This window comes from Ovis aries, chromosome 1 (assembly GCF_016772045.2).
Source record: "Ovis aries strain OAR_USU_Benz2616 breed Rambouillet chromosome 1, ARS-UI_Ramb_v3.0, whole genome shotgun sequence".
Classification (NCBI taxonomy): Eukaryota; Metazoa; Chordata; class Mammalia; order Artiodactyla; family Bovidae; genus Ovis; species Ovis aries.
The window spans coordinates 42,024,341-42,043,954 of record NC_056054.1 but is presented as its reverse complement, the minus strand read 5'-3'; the positions used below and the strand labels follow the sequence as shown (position 1 = coordinate 42,043,954).

The window sequence follows — 19,614 nt, the reverse complement described above, 5'->3', positions numbered from 1 at the left end:
CTACATCAAGCTAATGTTCTGAGTCTAGGATTCATTTTTCTAGAGGATCCAACCAAGCAGGAGATTACCTTTATTCGTGTAGCAGATTAAACTCTTCAGATTCTTAAAGGGGCTTTGTTTCTTTTAATTCACCATCTCCCTTCTTGCACCACCAACTCTGTCGAACAGTTGTTAAAAAAAGTAAATGTTCCAAGCTAGGGGACTTTTTGGACACAGATTATGAAACTTTAGGTGTGATGTTGGCCAAGCAAAGTGAGGGGTTTTCTTTGTGGGGTATGGTAGGAGAGAAGAGAAAAAAATATCTGCTTTTAATGCGTCAGAACTAACCACGAAATAATTGGGCCTACAGTCTAATCATGCTTTTGTTTATTCACCTCATATAAAAGTCTCTTAAGAATGCATTTGAGCACAATATATAATAATAATACTATAACATACATTGTGAGAAACTTTGGAAAATAATAAAATGTCCACCTGAAATAAGCAGTGTTCATAGACATAGAAACCCATTGGTCATGCACATTTGTGCCATTTCTTGAACTACTGAGTCACAATGCTGAACTGAAAGCATGATATAGATTTTACAGAGACTGAAGCCAGACAGAGGTCTAGCAAGTGTTATCAGAAGCTTCACATTTGCATAATTTACTATGTCAGTTCACATTTCATTGTAAAATTCACATTGTTTTTATTGTTTTCTTTAGTAATTAATCGGAACATTGACATTCCTGCTTAATGGCAGGCTGGGAGCTTTCTCTTTAAAGTCAGTAGTTTGGGGACTCTCAGAAGAATGATTGGTGAGTTGCTTGTTAAACCGAACGTAGTGTATCTTGTTAAACTGAAGCCTCAATTATAGTAGAACTCAGTTAAAACTCAACTCATGTGTACAGATTTGAATAGAACAGGGGTAAAAACCACAGCCCACTGCCCCCACACCCCATCAAACTATACAAAAGTAAAAGCTCAGTAGAAACCATTAGTATCTAATGTGAGTCCTGTTTGCAAAACCAGTTCATGAAGGAGTTGAGCAGTATTAGCAACTCGGACCAGGAAAAGGGCAGACCCAACTGGCGAGGGGGACATCTCTTCAGCAATGTTCAGGTTATATAATAATACACAATACAAAATGTTACAAGAAAAGTTGCAACTCTTAGGCAGAGTCTTCTACACAAATTGAACACCACCATTGGCAGGCAATGTTAGATATATAAATTAATAACTTACAAAACATTACATTATATACATTAAGTAATAAATACACGGTTATAAACAGAAATGGAGGTGTTAGCACAGAAGGCAGTGCAAGAGAAAGACGGCAGCATTAAATTGGAAACAGTGTAACTGGTGTGAGCATGAAGAGGGGAGCAAGAGAACAGGATGGGGATCGTGCAACCCCAGCAGCACAGGGGTTCAGGACCCGACAGGGCAACTGCCTTGTGAAGCTGAATTCTACACAGACTGTTACTGTGAACAAGACAACTACCCATTCCTACCCCTTAGTTTGTTCAATTTTATTCTGTTTATAGCAAAGAAGTGCAATTCTAGAGGAGAAAAAGTACTGTTCAAAGCAAGCAGACAGAGATCTGTTATAAGGGCAACGGAGGAGTTGTTTGGGACCGTAGGGGAAGGAAGTTGAATGTGGTTAGACGTGTAGCCTTTCTATTTGCAAAAGTAACTGTAGTTGAGTAAAAGATATTGCCCAAGAAAGAAGGAAGACAATTTCCTTTCCTTTTTTTCCCCCTCAGAAAGAGTCAAAATTTTTTGTCAGCTTGTAATGCTTATCTGTGTAGAAGCTGATACTAAATTCTAGGTATTCATCAGGATTTTAAACACGTGAAAATGTTTTACAAAAAAGGCACACAGGGTGGCAGACAAGGGGACAGGTAAGCAGATTTAGAAATGACATTATTAGTCAGTTCAGTCACCAGAGGGGACAGATGCCCAAAACATAGTGCAGAAAAAATCTCTCAGTTTGGTGTCTTCCACTTTCAAGCTATTCGGTCGTGATGCACAGTTGGCCTCCAGAACCACAGAAAGCTTCAGCTCTCCACTCAGCTTGCAAGCAAGGCAAGTCAACCGTGGAATTTCCTGAGCTGCTGCTATTTGCTTCACGGTCTTGCATTCTGGCTCCGAACTCAAGTAACTGGAAAGGCCACATGGCCTTTGTCCCGTGCAGGCCTCGGCCCCTATGGCGGGCTGGCCCTACCATACAGCTGGCATGCTTGTCAAGGGTGGAATGTTCATCTCCGCATGAAGAGGGAGATTATGTGTCACTCGGGGACTTGTCTTCTGTGGTGATATCTACCTCAGTCTTTCCCAGAGGATCCCTATTTTCCGGATCAATCACACAGAGCGTCTTTGTGCTGCCAAAATAGCTGTGGCCCTCGCCATCTTTATCGGGGCCTTCAGAATCCTCCTCTTCGAGGGTTAGTTCAAACTGAAACTTCTCCATCAGACCTTGGCAGTCTCTGTTCTGCTCATCCAGTGGTGGGGAGGGGCTCTGGGGTATCATGCTCTGATACCAGTTCCTGTTATCTTCTAAAGTATCCAGAATGTCCTGGGCATCAGGCTGCACCAGGTCCGCCCAGGTCTCCCACAGGGGATGGACGATGTAGTCGATGAAACCCACCTGAAGAAAAATAAAGTTACATCTCTGTTATTGTGATGGGCCCTGGAAAAGCAAACAAGCTGCCCTGGTTTGCAAGAGGGGGAAAAAAAAAGACACAACAACCCAACAAAGATTAAATAATACCAGATTCTGTTATTTGGGCATTGACTATACAGTACATCCTGCACTGAATGTGATAAATGCATTATTGCTCTTAATCCCACAGATTGAGAATGGATATTCACCATTCACAAAGGAAAACTGAGACTCGCTGAGGTTCAGTGAGACTCACTGAGGTTCAGAAACATCTTGTCAGAGGTCACAGAGCCAGTAAACGGTGGAGCTGGGACTCTGTCCCAACTTTGTCTGATTCCAAAGCCTGTGTTGGTCTCACTAGAACTGATTACTTTTCCTCTGATGTGTGCCAAATAAGAAGTCTGGATATAACCCTGGCTGGGAATGACTTTGTCACTGCTTGGATTCTGTGAGTCATTCTCTGAAGAAGGAAGCCCCTGGTCCACTGAGCTCTGACTCAACATTCTTTCCCTGATAACTTTAAAATATGCCGCGGTTTTAAAACGAAAGGGAGCCAGCCCAGGATGACTCTGGCATGTCTCAAGTCCTGTGGAATGCTTTTGGTTTGTAGACGACGTAGGTAAAACACTTGAAAATACTTCAAGCTCCTAAACAAATAAATATCCCCTCTGTGGACATGTCTGCAATTGTTTTAGATCCAGAGGGCACACCATCATTTCCACTGGGAGAAAGAAGGAAAAAATAAAGACAATTAAGCAGTTCCTTTGCTAGTGTTCCTGTGAAGAAACTTGAAGCTTATGGTTCTGTTATGGTTTACACTGGGGCTATGCATCCTGCATGTGCTGGCTCTGTGGCCTTATGCTGACCCGTCCACTGCGGGACAAACAGGAAACATTGGGGGTGGGAGCAGGTTGAGAGAAAGAACAGGCACTAGTTGAATGAGGGAATGGAATTCCCCTGTTATGGTCTGAGGAGCTGGAGAGATGCTGGGTCAGGATTCAGGGGTAGATGAGCAAGGGCAACCTCTGTGCACCCATGGGGCATTACATAGCTAACTTTCCACACTGCTGGAAACCTCTTTGTTAACATTCTAGTTTGGGGCCAGTTATTTCATACATCCAAGTTGTACCATATCAAAGGACCTTAGCCATACATGACTCTGATCTACCTATTTTCTTTCCTTCCTTCTTCTCTTTCTCCCTCTCTCATTCTTTTCTCTGGTGTTTCCCTAGCGTTAACAGAATTCACACCAAAGTCAGGGGATCTCTGATCTGCACTGGTTATAACACTGGCTGTAGATGATTCAAATATTTCTCTTCCACCCACTCTTGTTTCCTCTCTTTTAATTCTTTATGTGTGTTTAAGGGCTTTTAAATACTATTTTCAATGAGTTTTCCAGGGATTTGAAAAAAAAAAAGCTCACAGCAACGGAGAAAATTCAATGAGCTGCCACAGTGCAGCCATTTTCTTTCTTCATTTGTTTCGCTTTTACTAAATGTTCAGCATTTATAAGAAAGGCAGCCTCTAGTCGCTCATTTCCTAGGCCCTAGGGTGAGAGAACACTACAAATCTGAAGAGCACCTAGTCAAGGGTTTCATCACCAGTCTACTCAGACAATGCTCACCAAAGCCCACCTGTAGGAAATGCCACCGTGGACCACAATGTTATGGAAAAAGGGAGACCTGTTCACAGTGATGGAGTGCTTTGGGTGGAGGGCAGTGATGAGCTGGTGAACTGAACCAAGAGGCCAGCTTATTCACCTGACACTCTGCAAAAATAGTTGCTATGTCTGTCTCAAAAGGCTGTTTGGAGACTCAAATGCAATAATGTATATGAAAATGTGTGGAAAACCACACAGAACACCACATATATACCAAACACCTCTGTTGCTAATCGAAAGACAGTAGGCTAATTAATTAACTAATTCACGAATATCCTATTCTAATTAAGGCATGAGGATTTTGAATTGGCCTTAATGTGATGTGTTTTTATGGCATATTAGACTTACAGAGCACTTTTACAGACTTTAAATTCATTTGATTGGGTTTTTTAAAAAAGCAACACAGTGATAATTACAAAGGAATTATATACTGATATTACAACTACATGCAAATTTGGGGGTAGAAAGTAGTGGAGAAAGAGGATAAACACTAACAAAAAATAGTCTGAATGATTTTGTGATAAAGGCCTTGGGCAGCCACACAATCTGAATCATGACTGCCTGGCCAGGTCATTTGTTTCTGAAAAAAATAGCACCTCAGCTGGCCCTGAAGCCTTTGTAAGGATATCAACACTTTCTAGTGCTACTTATTTTTCAGCTAGGGGCACCTCCCTGCCTACAGTGTAATGTACCTCCAGCACAGCGGGAGTTTGTAACTAACTTTGGATACAACCAAAAGATGTTAGCCTATTCTCAGAAGTGTAGATGCAACCTTGGATCTACGGATCAAACTCACGTCTTTTAAGTCTTCTGCCTTGACAGGTGGATTCTTTACCGCTAGTGCCACCTGGGAAGCCCATGTGTATGTGTGCGTATGTATATATAAATATATATATATATATTTATATTTACACACACACACATATATATAATATGCATACTTGGGACACAGCACAGGGCTTTGACCATGAGGCAGAAGAGATATGTGGGAAAGCGATTCGTCACCACTGGTGATGGTGGCAGTGTGTATGATTCTGGACACTGAAAACAAGTTTCAGGAAACAGGGATGAAGAGTAGAGGTCCTAGATAAAGACAGAGCTGGGGGAAACCTGGAGGGATGAGATGGCAGCATTCGGTTAACTCAGTTGGATTTGCTATGGTCATAGGTACTGATCTACACTGAGGATACACCATCCAAACTTTGACGGGTTTTCTGAAGACCGCTTTATCTCCTCACTGCGAAATTGAGTGTAATGGAGAAGGCAAATGAGTCACGAGGATAATGAAACTAAATAAGTAGTTGCTTCCTTATAATTTCACACCCACATACATATGTATACCTGCTGCTTAGTTGCCCTGTTGTGTTCGACTCTCTGTGGCCCCATGAAATACAGCCCGCCAGGCTCCTCTACCCATGGAACTGTCCAGGTAAGAATACTGGAGCAGGTTGCCATTTCCTGCTCCAGGGGATCTTCCTGACGTAGGGACTGAACCCACGTCTTTTGTGTCTCCTGCACTGGCAGGTGGATTCTTTACCACTAGTGCTGCCACCTGGGAAGCCTGTGTATATGTGTGTATATAAATACATACATATATACATATATATAATACATATTTTTTATAATATACATATTTTATACAGGCATACTATATATAATATGCATATATATGTATATATTTAAGAGAAAATAGCTAGAAAGAGTCCTCCAGTTCAACCATCAGCAGACCCTACAGAAACTTTAAAAACCTCATATTAGATACCTGGGATTTTTCCACGGAAGCTGTGTGCTTATCACACATGGGGCTGATCTCCATTCCCCTCTCCCGCTCTTTGTCTCCCTGCTGGAAAAATTCCTCCATGATTCGGTCTGTCCACTGTCGATACAATTCCAGGGACTTGGTGGGATTGCTCAGATCTGCACAGTGTACCATGTTGCGAAGGACCTGAAATCATCAAGTTTTGAAAATCCCATAAAATTAGGTATAAATACTACTAGAACATCTCATCCCTCTTGTACTAGTACACTTGGTACCAGACCCAAGAACATTTTAGTTGCATTATAATTATGGTGTTTGCACCAAAAAAGCAAGATTACAATGGTGCTGGCCAGAGTTGGTTATTTGCCATTATTAGTGTCCCAAAAGGGAAAATGTGTCTTCTTCGATTAACAGTCATTGAATTTAAAAATTGGAAGGGACATGAGAGGTCAGATGCTGCTGCCATAGTTTCTTTTCCTCAGTTTGGAAAAAATGCAAAGAATTACTCAAAGTAGATGTCTTCATATTTTCCACTTGTGGAAAGAGGAGACCAGCTAAAGGCAGTTTGTAACCAAAACAGACCTGACAAAGTTCAAGTCAGTGGGATTTATATCCAAACATGAGCTTTTGGGATCAGCAGGCACGTACACCCTATTACAATGAGATTCTGCTGTTTATTTTTAGAATTAAGCAACTCAATAAGTAGAGTTCTGTTTTTCTTTGTAAATTAGAGGATCAACTTGAATATCCATTTTCCTTTGCTTGTTCTTAAAACAAGCCTGAAGTTGTAATAGTAACCTAGGATGTGCAACTAAGTAAATTTATTTGTTTTCTTTTTCTAATTGTTGTTTCATTTAGTGTGGTGTGGCTTTGTGTTAAAGAAATCAAAGGCTTCCATCCAATACCTGTATACGATCAGTATAGTTGTCCAGGAGAAGGACACCGGAACTTGTAACTTTCTTTGTTTCTACCATTGTCTTCAGGTCTGCCAGCAGGCTCATGTGTTTGGACATATCAGTAGCTAAGACCTGGGGTTAAAAACAGAGAAAAAAGAAAACTCTCAACAAACTCAGTTTATCAAGGAGAATGGATTTTCTCTTTCCTTAGAAGTAAAAGTAAGTAAGGATCATGGGGAGGCCAAAGTCTTACCATGTCAATAACCATCTTCCTGAGTGTTTGACGTTGCTTCTTGGTGAGATTCTGGAAGATGTCACAGTGTTCTTCTTGGAGCAGTTTGAAACCCACGGCAAGGTGATGGTTTTCCAACACAGACTCATCATTATACATCAAAGCAAGTTCTGAATCTAGTAAACAAAGGAAAATGATGACTTGATGAAAAGGGGTACAATTCAAACTGTGACATTGCCTCAGTATGAAATCAGAGCAAGTTCTTGCCAAATGATTTCAAGAACCAAGACCCTATATGTCATTTTCCCTTAGTCTCCCTCTAAAAAGAGTCAGTTTCTGAAAAAAAAAAAAAAAAAAGCTTCTAGTAGATATTAGTATATATATGTTCTTTTTTATTAAAAGTTATAGTATTTTTAAAATCCTTTTTCTCTTTTTCACTTCAGTTGAAGAATTTGACGTTTTAGGTAAGGGCATTGCCAAGCAATTAAATCCTATTTTTATCTCAGTTTGCAACTTCATTTCTTCACATATTTTGTACTTCAGAAAAGACTGAAAATGTCACTAAATTTCATCCAAGGTATTCTAATTTTTCACATTATTTCACTTTTTGATATACTTCTCAGCTCTGTCAATTGTGAGTTTTGGATTTTCGAAGAAGATAATGGTGTGAGTTAAAATTTTTACTTTATCCAAATAACATAGCTTTTTGGAGTTTTTTATAATTATGGTAACAAAACAATAACTTTTTACAGCAATCTTGATGTCCCATTTTCTGCCCTGCTGCTGCTGCTGCTGCTAAGTTGCTTCAGTCATGTTCGACTCTATGCAACCCCATAGATGGGAACCCACCAGGCTCCCCCGTCCCTGGGACTCTCCAGGCAAGAACACTGGAGTGGGTTGCCATTTCCTTCTCCAATGCATGAAAGTGAAAAGTGAGAGTGAAGTCACTCAGTCGTGTCCAACTCTTAGTGACCCCATGGACTGTAGCCCACCAGGCTTCTCTTTCCATGGGATTTTCCAGGCAAGAGTACTGGAGTGGGGTGCCATTGCCTTCTCCGATTTTCTGCCCTAGGGCCCTATAATGCCAGAAATTGCATTATCTGGATACCTAAACTATAGTATCTAGCCTGCCTTTCACACAGAAAAATCACAGGCATCCTTTGAAGAGCGCCATGATCTGTTGTTGAGAACACGGTCATCAACCCATAAAGCTACATTTTCTCCTAATCAAGAATAATAGTCAAGTGATGATAATTGGTTACTAGCAGTAGGTGCTATTAGTCATAAATCATTGTTTTATCTGTGCTTTGAGTTACATCTTCAGAAAAGGTGGTGGGAAATGTGAAGTCATTTTAGCACTCTTGCCTTGTTCATCCTGTGATCTAGGGCATAGATCTGCAAGCTGGCTTTTATGTACTGTAATGCTGTACATGGCTCTGGCAAAAAGGCCATTTTTCTGTGTGAACTGGCCTATATGTGGGATGACTCATGATGCCACAATACACCAGCTGATATAACTCACATAGACAAGTAGCTGCCCAAAGTTTATGTTCTTTCAATGGAAAAATGAGGTAAAATAAACAAGGTACCTCATACCTAGTCATTCAAATATTCTGATGATAAAGGATGATAAGGGCTCTTTGACAACAAGTAGCTCCAACATTTCTTACAACTGTCAGCACTTGATGTTAATCTTGACCACAACAAGATAACAATATTCTCAGAAAAGAAAAGTATTTAGGTTTTCAGCATTTAGAAATGCTGGGGAAAATCATGGGTTTTCATTAGCATGGATACTTAATGTTTTGAGCATGATAAATGCTTCAAGTAGGGCTTGGGATCCTAAGGTTGGACCAACCCTGAAGGTCACTGAAGTCAGACCAATCTATATTACCGACCAGTCCATAATCAAACTTATGGAGAGGTTTGGAAGAGAGGGTGGGAGACTTTTAATGACCCAGCCGTCCACCCTGCATTGTAGAAGCCTATACCAGTGCTTTTTCTGGAGTCTTATTTCTATTTGGAGGCTCGCATGCTCAGAGCCAACATTGGGACCTGCTTCCTCTGTAGAAAGGGACACTAGTGGGTCACCATGATCTCCGTGAGAGCACTGTATAATCCTGAAAATCATTACCACATTATTCCCAAGCCTTTTCTTGTCCTTACTAGATAATTCCACATCAATTACTCTTTCCTCACATATTGTATTTTCCAAACAGTGAGTGCTTTTTATGGGTCCCCTCTGACCTTTCCCAAGTTCTCCATGCAGCTCAAAATGATGTTGCTAGACTGGACACAGTATCCAGGAAAGGTCTGACTAGTCTAGTGGAATGGAAGGATGACCTCATTATTACTCTTATTATTATCCACAATGAAAACATTAGTAGGAAAAAAATGAAGCAGCGAATCATACAATTATCTCTAATGACTATTCTAGTCGTGAACTCACTTGTGTTGATGAGAAACTGATTGGAGACTCCAGGATGATCAACGTCATGGATAGCAGCTGCAAAAATGGCAGCCAGAATCTCCAAATCTGTGAAGACGGCCTGCAGAGCAAAATGAGCTTATTGAATTCCATGTTCCATTAGCCTAGCCTGCTGATTCAGCTTCACACTGAGGTACCCCATTTCATTCATGCGGTTCGTTGATTTACATAATCTCTCAATATACTAGTTCAATTAAATGTAGATTCTGCCCATCATCACAAAGTCTCTTAATGTGCACATCAAGCCTGCGGGCTGTGGCTCGGGGAATGCTTATAGTAAAAGATCAGGTGGTACCCAAAGTTTGTTTCTTGGATAAGTGGTACTGCAGGATAGTGCTTATGTAACACAAGCACATACAGGTCAAAGAAGCAAGTCAGACTGGCTCCGCCCAGAGACATAAAAACCTTCGTATGTTTTCAGGCTGAGTAAGGCCAAATTCCAGATTTATAAGACTGCCAATAAGTTGTTTTTTAAAAACTAACCTTGTAGTGTGGTCAGAAGCTTTTGCACTTATTTATTCATACATTCAGTAAATACCTATCCTCTCAATGATTACTCTAGATAGAATAGGAGAACATTTCTAATAAGTGAGACCTGATGCCCAGTACTCAACTCCTGTGAAGCTTCCTTTGCCCTACCTGTACACAATGATTTAAACCTAGTATTTATTTAGGTACAACTTGCTTCTGGCTAAAATGTCTTCCTCTGGCTGAAATGTCTTTCATCATCCGTTGGGGTTACTTACATCTCTGATCCTTCAAGTTAAATTATGCACACACACATTTAACTCTTCCGTCTCTAAACATCTGTGGCACTCACAATCAATTTCTAGCCACACAGTGGCGGTGGTTTAATTGCTAAGTCGTGTCCAATACTTGTGACCCCATGGACTGTAGCCTGCCAGGCTCCTCTGTCCATGGGATTTCCCAGGCAAGAATATTGGGGTTCTTCCTAACTTAGGGATCGAACCCAGGTGTCCTGTACTGCAGGCAGATTCTTTGCTGACTGAGCCACCAGGGAAGGCCCAGCCACACAGTAGTTAACAGCGATAGATAGTTGATAAACAGTGTTGTCCCACTGTGTGATACTTACATGGACATAAAAACAATATTGCTTTTTTCCTTCAGGGAAATAAAACAGTCTTAACTTCTTGGATTTCATTTCTCAGAATATATGGAATCCAAGCTATAGAGCAGGGGTGAGTTTAATCTTTCTTCACCCTCCAAACTGAACCTGCAAAAGCAGTCTGGGCTAGGGCATAGACAGTCCCTTCCTGGGTGAGCCTGCACATTCTGGAAATACCTAACCACCACTGCCATCTGTCAAGGGAGAGTATGGCCTGCTGGACCCCCTGGGCTGCATATATTGATATATACAAATGTACTGTCAGTGAGGGAAGCAGCCACAGCCACCTTCTAGCAAGATATCAGACAAGATGGAATGATATCTCTATTTGCTTCAGCATTATTAGTTCCTTAGTTCTAGATTTTCAGTTACTTTTCCTTCAATACATAGAGTCAGTTTTATCAACTCTTAGGAGAATAAGTCTATGGATGCTTATTACTAATAGGAACTATATGCTAGACACAACTCAGTTGTGTCTGACTCTCTGTGATCCCATGGACTGTAACCGACCAGGCTCCTCTGTCTATGGAGATTCTCCAGAAGAATATTGGAGTGGGTTGCCATGCCCTCCTCCACGGAATCTTCCCAACCTACGGATCGAACCCAGACTCCCATATTGCAGACAGATTCTTCATCGTCTGAGCCACTAGGGAAGCCCGATAGGAACTATTGGTAACATTTTATGTTATATTTCTGCGCTCTCTCTCACAGTGCTTGGGATAGTGTGGCAGCAGTTCGGATCAGCACATACAGACTATACACTAGATGCCAAACTAGACACTTATCAGGTACTGGAGACACAATGAAAAATAAAGCTCCCTGTTACCAGCTTGATAATTAAATATTTTTTCAAATGTAAAAGAGGCAAAGGAAAGGCTACTCTAATACCAGAAAGCAAGTAGAAATGTCATCCACTTATATTAATAACCTGATTGATACATGTTATACATAATACAAAGAGCCAGTTCAAGTATGTACAATCATCTAATTACATTATTTCTCTAAATATGTCATACCTCCCACGATACTTTTTAAAGAGGATGGGCAAGGTATGCAAACCAGATCATAACTACTCACATCTAAAGTAGAAATGTCATCCACTTATATTAATAACCTGATTGATACATGTTATACATAATACAAAGAGCCAGTTCAAGTATGTACAATCATCTAATTACATTATTTCGATACTTTTTAAAGAGGATGGGCAAGGTATGCAAACCAGATCATAACTACTCACATCTAAAGCTGGCGTAGAAAGAAGAACATGGGTTGACTGGGCCACATCAGCAGCATGTAGGCTGTTATGGTACGCCACATCTGCATGGTAATGGTCTTCCAAAGTCATCATGTAGGTAACAAAGGTGTCAGACGAGATTTTGAATGTCTTCAGGAGGTCTCTTTCCTGTACAACAAAATGGGTTTGAAAAATAAATAAGTGGATGTCCAAAAATGAAGAAAAGCCAAATCAGAAAGGTAAACTGGGATGGAAGAAAACCATAAAAAACATCCAATTAGATAACCAACATTCACTCCTGTTTACTCACCTGGAATATGGCATACATGATGCATGTTAGGGGTCTATTATGTGAATATCCAGCTACATTGAAGATGTTAAGGCCCCATTTGTTCAGGTCTTCCAGCTCCTGTCATCAAAATGAGAAACATTTAGACATAAAAACACTTTTGTTACCAGGCCTCATTGTTTTCATTTATTTTGTGGGCATGAGTTGACTAAGTCTATAGATCATTTAGTGTTCCAGTTACATGAACATTTGAAAATGGAATGGTCTGGGAGGTTGGGTGTCCTCTTCATGCTAGTTACACATTTTTGTATATATTTTTCAGAAGAGGGAGAGTGTGTGTCTATTTATAAATTTGGCTGCTGGCCTATAATTTTTCTGCCATGTCAGTCCTCAACCAATGTTGCTTTCAGAAGTAGGTATAAGTGATTAGAGGTCATCCTAACCCTATTTCCCTGTAGCTCCCCTCCTCTGCTCACTGGTCCATCAGTAACAACTAGAAAACAATCTCAGCTAGAAAACTCCTCTGCCCTTTGCTAATTACCACTGAGAACCAGGTCAAGGAGACTTAGCTGCTAGAATGTACATGAATCAACCCTAATTTAGTGTAAAAGGTCATGAAGATGCTAGTCACCCATTATCTCCTAGAGCTTCTGGGCTACAGAAAGACCTGGAAGAAACATCATTCCATCCTGTGTTGTGGGATTATTCCAAGATTATCTGATTAAAGGAGCAACTTATTCTATTATTAATTATTGCCCAGAGTAAGGGATACAGGGGGAGGAGGGTATGGCAACCCACTCCAGTACTCTTGCCTGGAGAATCCCATCGACAGAGGAGCCCTGGTGGGCTACAGTCCAAAGGGCTGCAGAGTCAGACATGACTGAAGTGACTTAGCATGCACGCACTAGGGATACAGGCTCTCCGTACAGTCTTGGCCTGATATGTAATCAGCCTTCCTCTAATGACATCTTTCAGCTGCCCCCTCACTGAATGTTCATTTGATCTCATTTCATATTCTCACAAGGCTGAAAAGTCACCTTGCACAGCCTCTGGGAGGAGGTATGAATTCTTTCTGAGCCTTCCTCCACTACTAGGGTTAAGGCTCAAGAGTCGATGCTGTCAATTTCTCTCATTTCTTCTCCAATTCTGGCAATCAGTGCATATTTTCTTTCTGATCCTTGGCATACAGTTTCTGAAATATCCTCTGGGATAATTCAGTCCTTCCTATTGCCCTCCCACCTTGGATTCTCCTAACATGTGTTCAACAGGATTCTCCATTCATGAGTTAATGGACCAAACTCAGGGCAAAATCTGGTCTTCTGGTATAAAAAAAGGGTCTTTAACTAGGTGTACAGCAATGGAAAAACAGGGTACACCAGCCTCATCATACTATTTAATAATAAAGCAAAAGCGACCGCTACCATTTTCTAATAGGGGGTTTGGGACATCTGTCTGCTGTAAAGCAGCACTACACGTGTACACATCCAGCTTGTACACACCTTGGCTAGATGATCTTCATTTTCCGTGTTGACTCCAAAGCGTGAGATGCTTGTATTATTTAAGCTTGAACTATGCATCAGTTTTTTCACTCCGCTTATCTGTGTCATGAGCTGTTGCTTTTTCTTTTTCTCCCTGTCTTTCTGGGTGGGAGATGGAATCTCCACGTCATTCTGTTTGTCTGTAACAACAACAACAACAAAAATAGGTTTTTCAGTCCCTGTATGCCCCTGAGAACCCCTGTGTGCCAGCGAAAACCCACTACAATATTCAAAACAACTTCTAATGGTCTGTCATGGATAGCACACCTTAGGAAGGGCTGTCCTAGCATTATCTCAGTTGACCTCCAGGACAATCCTGTGATAGGTGATTTAATCTCTAAAGCAGCAAAATGAGGTCCAGAGGAGCTAAATCGCTTGTTCAAGAATGGCAGGTGGAACTCAATCCCAGGTCTTTTGTTTGCAGGGTGATTTGGGGGAATTACACTCATACATTTTCAAGGTGTGACATCAACATTTATATGTAAATTTCTCATTAAAATGAATAACTTGTCTGTGTATATAATCAAAAATGTTCATGTAGCCAAGCACAGGTTAATAAAAACAGGCTTTATGTTTTGCTCACTTTATTACATTTGTATTTATTTTTTTAATTTAAAAGATCCATATAACTGTAGCTGGGTTCAATTTAGATGAGTGGCATATATTGTAGAAAAATGAATGGTTTATAACCTTTAAATGATTACTTTAAAGCTTTGGTTTATTACCATCTGAGGTTTAGACAAAGACTATACTTTCAGTATTATTTCATGCCTTGTGTCTATGAATCCCATGAATAAATAATAACAATGCCTCTCATTTGTAACAGGCATTACATTTATTAAAATATACATATTAAATATTTATAATCATCTCATTTAATCTTTTAATAAATTCTGCTACAACAAGATAATAGGAGAGCTAGGGTTAGTGAGAGAAACATATCTACATGCTCAGAAGCTCTCTCTTCTATATCATGAGATTAAAACATCAGCAATCAAATATTCTATTTTACTTCACAGGGGGCTGGATGGATCCTGAGAGTTCTTCTTCAAAATGCATCAACTCTCTCAGGCCACAGATATGCCTGTGGGTGCACTGAGGCTATCATTTAGTAAAGTGCTTGACAGCTATGTCACTGAACTAAATGAGACCCTGTGGCTGAAAGAGTTAATGCAGCTTCCAAAAGTTCCTACTTTTATCTCTACTTGTTTCAGCGAAAATGAATCCAAAGACAACTTCCCCATTTGAAAATGACACGTTTCCAGATGGCCTGCCGGGATCTAGACGATTTGCTTTCAACTCTGGCAGCTGATGGCATAGTCACATGTTCTCCCTAGAGACCTCCGCCTGCTCACAGGACCCTGTGGACAACTCATCAAAGCAAAGCGAGCCCAGAGACAGACGTGGAAGCAGCTGTTCTGGACCCTGGGCACCTGGCTGCAGGGCTGGAGCAAGGGTTTTCTCTGTCCCTGGAATCTCAGTGCTGTCTCTGCATGTCCCCCACCTCCTCAATTCATCAGCCTATGGCTCTACCTTAGGGAGGAATTTTAGTGGTCATCTTGATTAGTTCAGGGGTTTCCAACATGGTTCAGCATCACCCAGAGAACTTTTGAAAAATACAGACTTATGAGCCCCACCCAATCCTACTGAACCAATTAAAAAAAAAAAAAAGCTGCCCAAGTGACTCTGATGGTCAGAGCCAGGTTTGGGAACCAATAATAATCCCACACACTCATTTTTCAGATGAAGTCAGCAACTTTCCCAAGCTCAAAGGGCAATTTATTCAACAGATATTTATTTTGCAATTACCTTGTTCCAGACAATGATTTAATAGCATAGAACCCAGGCCCCTTAAGGTTCCCATTAAAATCTCTTTCTGGTCTCTCAGTCTTTAGCATAAAACTATATATGGCATTATTTTTTGAATTTACTTTTCTCCCAGTCACCTTACTCCTAATAATGACTACTTTTGCTAAAAGGCCACTATAGCCCCTGCCTCTCCTAATGTCATTCTTTACCATTCTGGTTAAAGAAACTGTTGGATTCTTCTGTGCCAATGCAGATACAAAAATCTGTAGTGAAACTAGCAGCTTTTTCTCTGTGTTTAATTAAAGATTCCCTGCAACAGCGAGTCATTGAGCCAAACCACTACTCTGTCTGGAATGTTACAATAAAGAAGAAACCCATTACCCACAGAGAATGCCATTTGGACATTAATGGGTGTTTCCCTATGCAGGCATTGGAACAACTGATGGGTTTCCCTACTCTGAATTTCCTCTGTTAAATGCTTAGCCAGAGCCATACGGAAATAACCTGAAACATACACTCAAAGAATCATAATAAACACTTTGTGAATTTACATTTATAGAATGATCAGATTACAATGGGGAAACAGTGGAACTGTACAAAATAAATAAGCAAATAAACAGAAGCAAGAAATGGTCACATCAAAACTCTGATAATGACATCATTGGAGGTGCTTTCTTGGCTAGGTTGCAGCATTTAATCCTGCAAAATTCCTAAATTCTTTTTCAAGATTTTCAAGATGTAGGAGAGAGTTTCCATCCCTGGCAGTAAGTCAGGGATTTAAAGGGGGTGACTTTGCTCTGTTTGTAGCAATACTAACTAAATTGTAATATCACATCTAAAGATCTTGCTTAAATCTATGCTCCTTCCCCCTGAGTCCTTCCTTCCTCCTGTGCCAGCAACTTGAGCCCATTATCCTATGTCAGCATCACAGAGTGTCTGCATTGACTGTCTCTCACCTGCCTTTCAGGCTGTCCATCTGAATACCATCCTCTTAAATGAAACAACACAAGTTTCACAGATCCCTGCAGTGCGGGATTTCCCTCTGTCCTGGATGACATATTGTAACTTTCAATGACTCTTATTGTGATATTGGTCTTTAAGTTTAACTGTAATCAATAAGGTCTTATCATTTTATACTCTTAGAGCTGTGCTCTAAGAGCCTTTTATATTACTGGAAGTTGTTAATAAAATGTTTTTTTGTTAGGTGCAACAATCCTGATTCCCAAAGACTTTTCCCCAAAGAATACATCTATTACTTAAGGGCGATTTTCTTCTGTATGTTCTGACAGCCTAATAACATTCTTTCCCAAAGAAATGCCAGGTATTTAGATTTAGGAGTCAAGAGAGCAAAGTCCTAATTCTGACTCTGGAACATTTTAAAATTAATTTGGTCAAGCTAAGTTGCCTTCTGTTCCTTAGTTCTCTTTCTTGGAAAATGAGGAAACTAGATGAAACCATTAAAGTCCCTTTCAGATCTGACATTTTATGAAGAAGACTTCATAGTCCTCCAGAATACCCACTAGGCTCACAGGACAGAAAGTAGAGTTCCATGTCTTGCACTTGCAATTTGGAAACAAGGTTTGTTTGTTTGCTTTTGAATATTATCAAACTATAAGCCTACAATTCATTCCAGAGAGTCTGGGTTGCCAGGTTTGTCTTAGTAAGATGATAAACTCCATCCATACCAGAGTCACAGAAAGTTAGAGCTGGAATGGACTGAGGAAGTCATCTACTCCAGTATTCCCATTTTATAACTGAGGTAGCTGATGAATCTTTTGCTTATATGATGGACTTTTTTCTCCCTAAATTTTCTGAAGAATATTTAAAATTTTTATCCATCTGTCTAGTTTGATCAGGTCTACCTTGTACATACACACATTCATGTATACAAATGCACATACAAACACATGCTTACACTCAACACCCTCCAAATGCTAGGTGTGTACGGATTGAGATTCTAACAGCCTTCCTCAAACAACCTGCCCTTGATAATTTAATTTTGGAATAATAAGAAGCCAGATGATAGGCTTTCCTCAAGAGATACACCTCAATAGCAAATGAAATATCCCACAGAATTGACAGTTCTTCGTTCCTGAGATGCAGTGTTGAGACTGAGAACTCATTTTTATTATCGTCTCAGCTTTCTCACTTGATAGCCTTCGATGCTAAAATAAGAATAATTGGTATACTAAAATATTCTCATGGTCCTTGGCAAGCCATTAGTGAAAGAGGCAACAAGTAAAGAGGACTGCTTAGGTGCGACCTTGGGTGATGACAGGCTCAGAGACTTCCTGTAGCTTTACTCCAGTGCTCAGAGTCTCTTTTGAGAAGACAGACAAGCCTTGGTATCTTAACATGCAATGTTTACAAAAACAAAAATGAGTTCTTGCACCTACTGATTTTATTCTTCTTTACCATAGTCATTAACCTGTAAAATGTCCCTAAAACGGCCCCTAGGTTATGAAAAATGATTGGGTGTTTCACAGACCAGAGCATATTTAAAATGGATAGGAGAAGATGCCTGTCTTCAAAGGAATAAAGTGGGAATAATGGAGAAGATAAGGATCAGTATATAATGCTTTCTGTTCAATTAGATTCTAGCTCCTCTTGGAACTAGGCTACATGAAAAAATCTTTTCTTTGTTCTCTGACAAAGGTTGTTGCAACTGCTGCTGGAGAAAACCAGGTGCTGCAGATACCCACACACTGGAAATAGTTGGAAAGGCACTTGTCAATCACGCCAGTGCCTACTGGCCACAAAGAAGTGCTGTGAGCTTTGTACTAGGCAGATCAGAGATTGATCTGCTGATAGCAGGAACTGCTTTGGCATTAGGGAAATAGAAATGTTTTTTTTTTTAAATAAAACCAGAAGAGGTATGTGTTTCCATAAGATGTCCAGGCAAATGTTCACTGATGTAAGGATATGTAGCAATGCCAAAAAGAAGAGAGGTGTAATGTTCAGTTGTAAGAATAGGTCATTTCCCTGGAAAATGGAATTCTGCTAAATAAGCATAGCGCAGTGGTAATTGAAAGTCAACAGGATCAGAGTTTAAATGCTACCCATTGACTTTGAAGTACAGATTGGCAGATCCTGCAAGCCTGATTTAAGAAAAATATGCAATGGAATGGCTTTAAACACAAGATTAGAAATTCCTAGTAATCAAACAGGATGCATGACAGTAGTCACTAGGCATGGCTGCAAACCCTTCCTGTCAGTGCCATGCTTTAAATACTAGCAATGTGAAGGCAGAGGATAAAAGGTAGGTATGAAATCAGGGAGATAAGCATGCTGCTTGCAGAAGGCCAACTCTTTCAGAGAGGTGATGATTCTTTCTGCCCTCCTCCAATTTATCTTTAAGAAACACCTTAGCAAAGCAATAGTCAAATAGTTTCCAAAGCCTATTATCATGGGTCAAATCACCTTTTGCTCAAAGCCCAGTTACTGGAAGAATTGAAAGAATACCACATCAGAGGAGCCAATTGAAAGTGTCCCTGAGGTTTGGATGATCACAGCCCCCCACTCCCACCCTTTCAGAGGTCTTGACAGAGACCAAGGTGGGTGGGTAGATAGTGACCTGAGGTCTATATAAATTCAACTAGTCCATAATAACCTTCTCTCTTTGATGGATATTTTAATTCATTTTTTAAAACAAAACCTTCTTGCTTTCTTTCTTTTTTTTTTACCTTAAAGGTTGTCTTCAGTTCTTATTTTAAATGGATTTGCTTTTCTGTGACTTAAGCCAATTCCAAACTCACACAGTAATATTCCCAGAGAGGTTGAAGAAATTAACACTAAAATAATTCAGTTATGGAACAGTTTTTTTGGTGAATATCTTACCTAAGAAAGTATTTGAAATGTATTCAGACACCTGGTTCCCTGATCGGCTCATTTCTGAAAGGTGTGTCAGCTCCCGGTTCAGCATTCTTTTGAACTGTT

At 40.2% G+C, this 19,614-nt stretch overlaps 1 protein-coding gene across 7 annotated transcripts in view; it reads right to left on the bottom strand.

Annotated features, from left to right (window-relative positions):
* Positions 1 to 349: 349 nt before the first annotated feature.
* PDE4B (phosphodiesterase 4B) overlaps positions 350 to 19,614 on the bottom strand; it is a 664,998-nt gene continuing 645,733 nt past the window's right edge. For all 7 annotated transcript variants that reach the window (XM_042249316.1, XM_060410676.1, XM_042249321.2 and 4 more), the window contains 9 exons: positions 19,516 to 19,609; positions 13,831 to 14,009; positions 12,353 to 12,451; positions 12,046 to 12,210; positions 9,641 to 9,740; positions 7,213 to 7,367; positions 6,969 to 7,091; positions 6,067 to 6,249; positions 350 to 2,629 (listed from right to left, as the gene is read on the bottom strand). In XM_042249316.1, the coding sequence (XP_042105250.1) occupies positions 2,264 to 2,629; positions 6,067 to 6,249; positions 6,969 to 7,091; positions 7,213 to 7,367; positions 9,641 to 9,740; positions 12,046 to 12,210; positions 12,353 to 12,451; positions 13,831 to 14,009; positions 19,516 to 19,609 (1,464 nt within the window). In that variant the 3' untranslated portion in view covers positions 350 to 2,263. The remainder of the gene's footprint in view (positions 2,630 to 6,066; positions 6,250 to 6,968; positions 7,092 to 7,212; positions 7,368 to 9,640; positions 9,741 to 12,045; positions 12,211 to 12,352; positions 12,452 to 13,830; positions 14,010 to 19,515; positions 19,610 to 19,614) is intronic.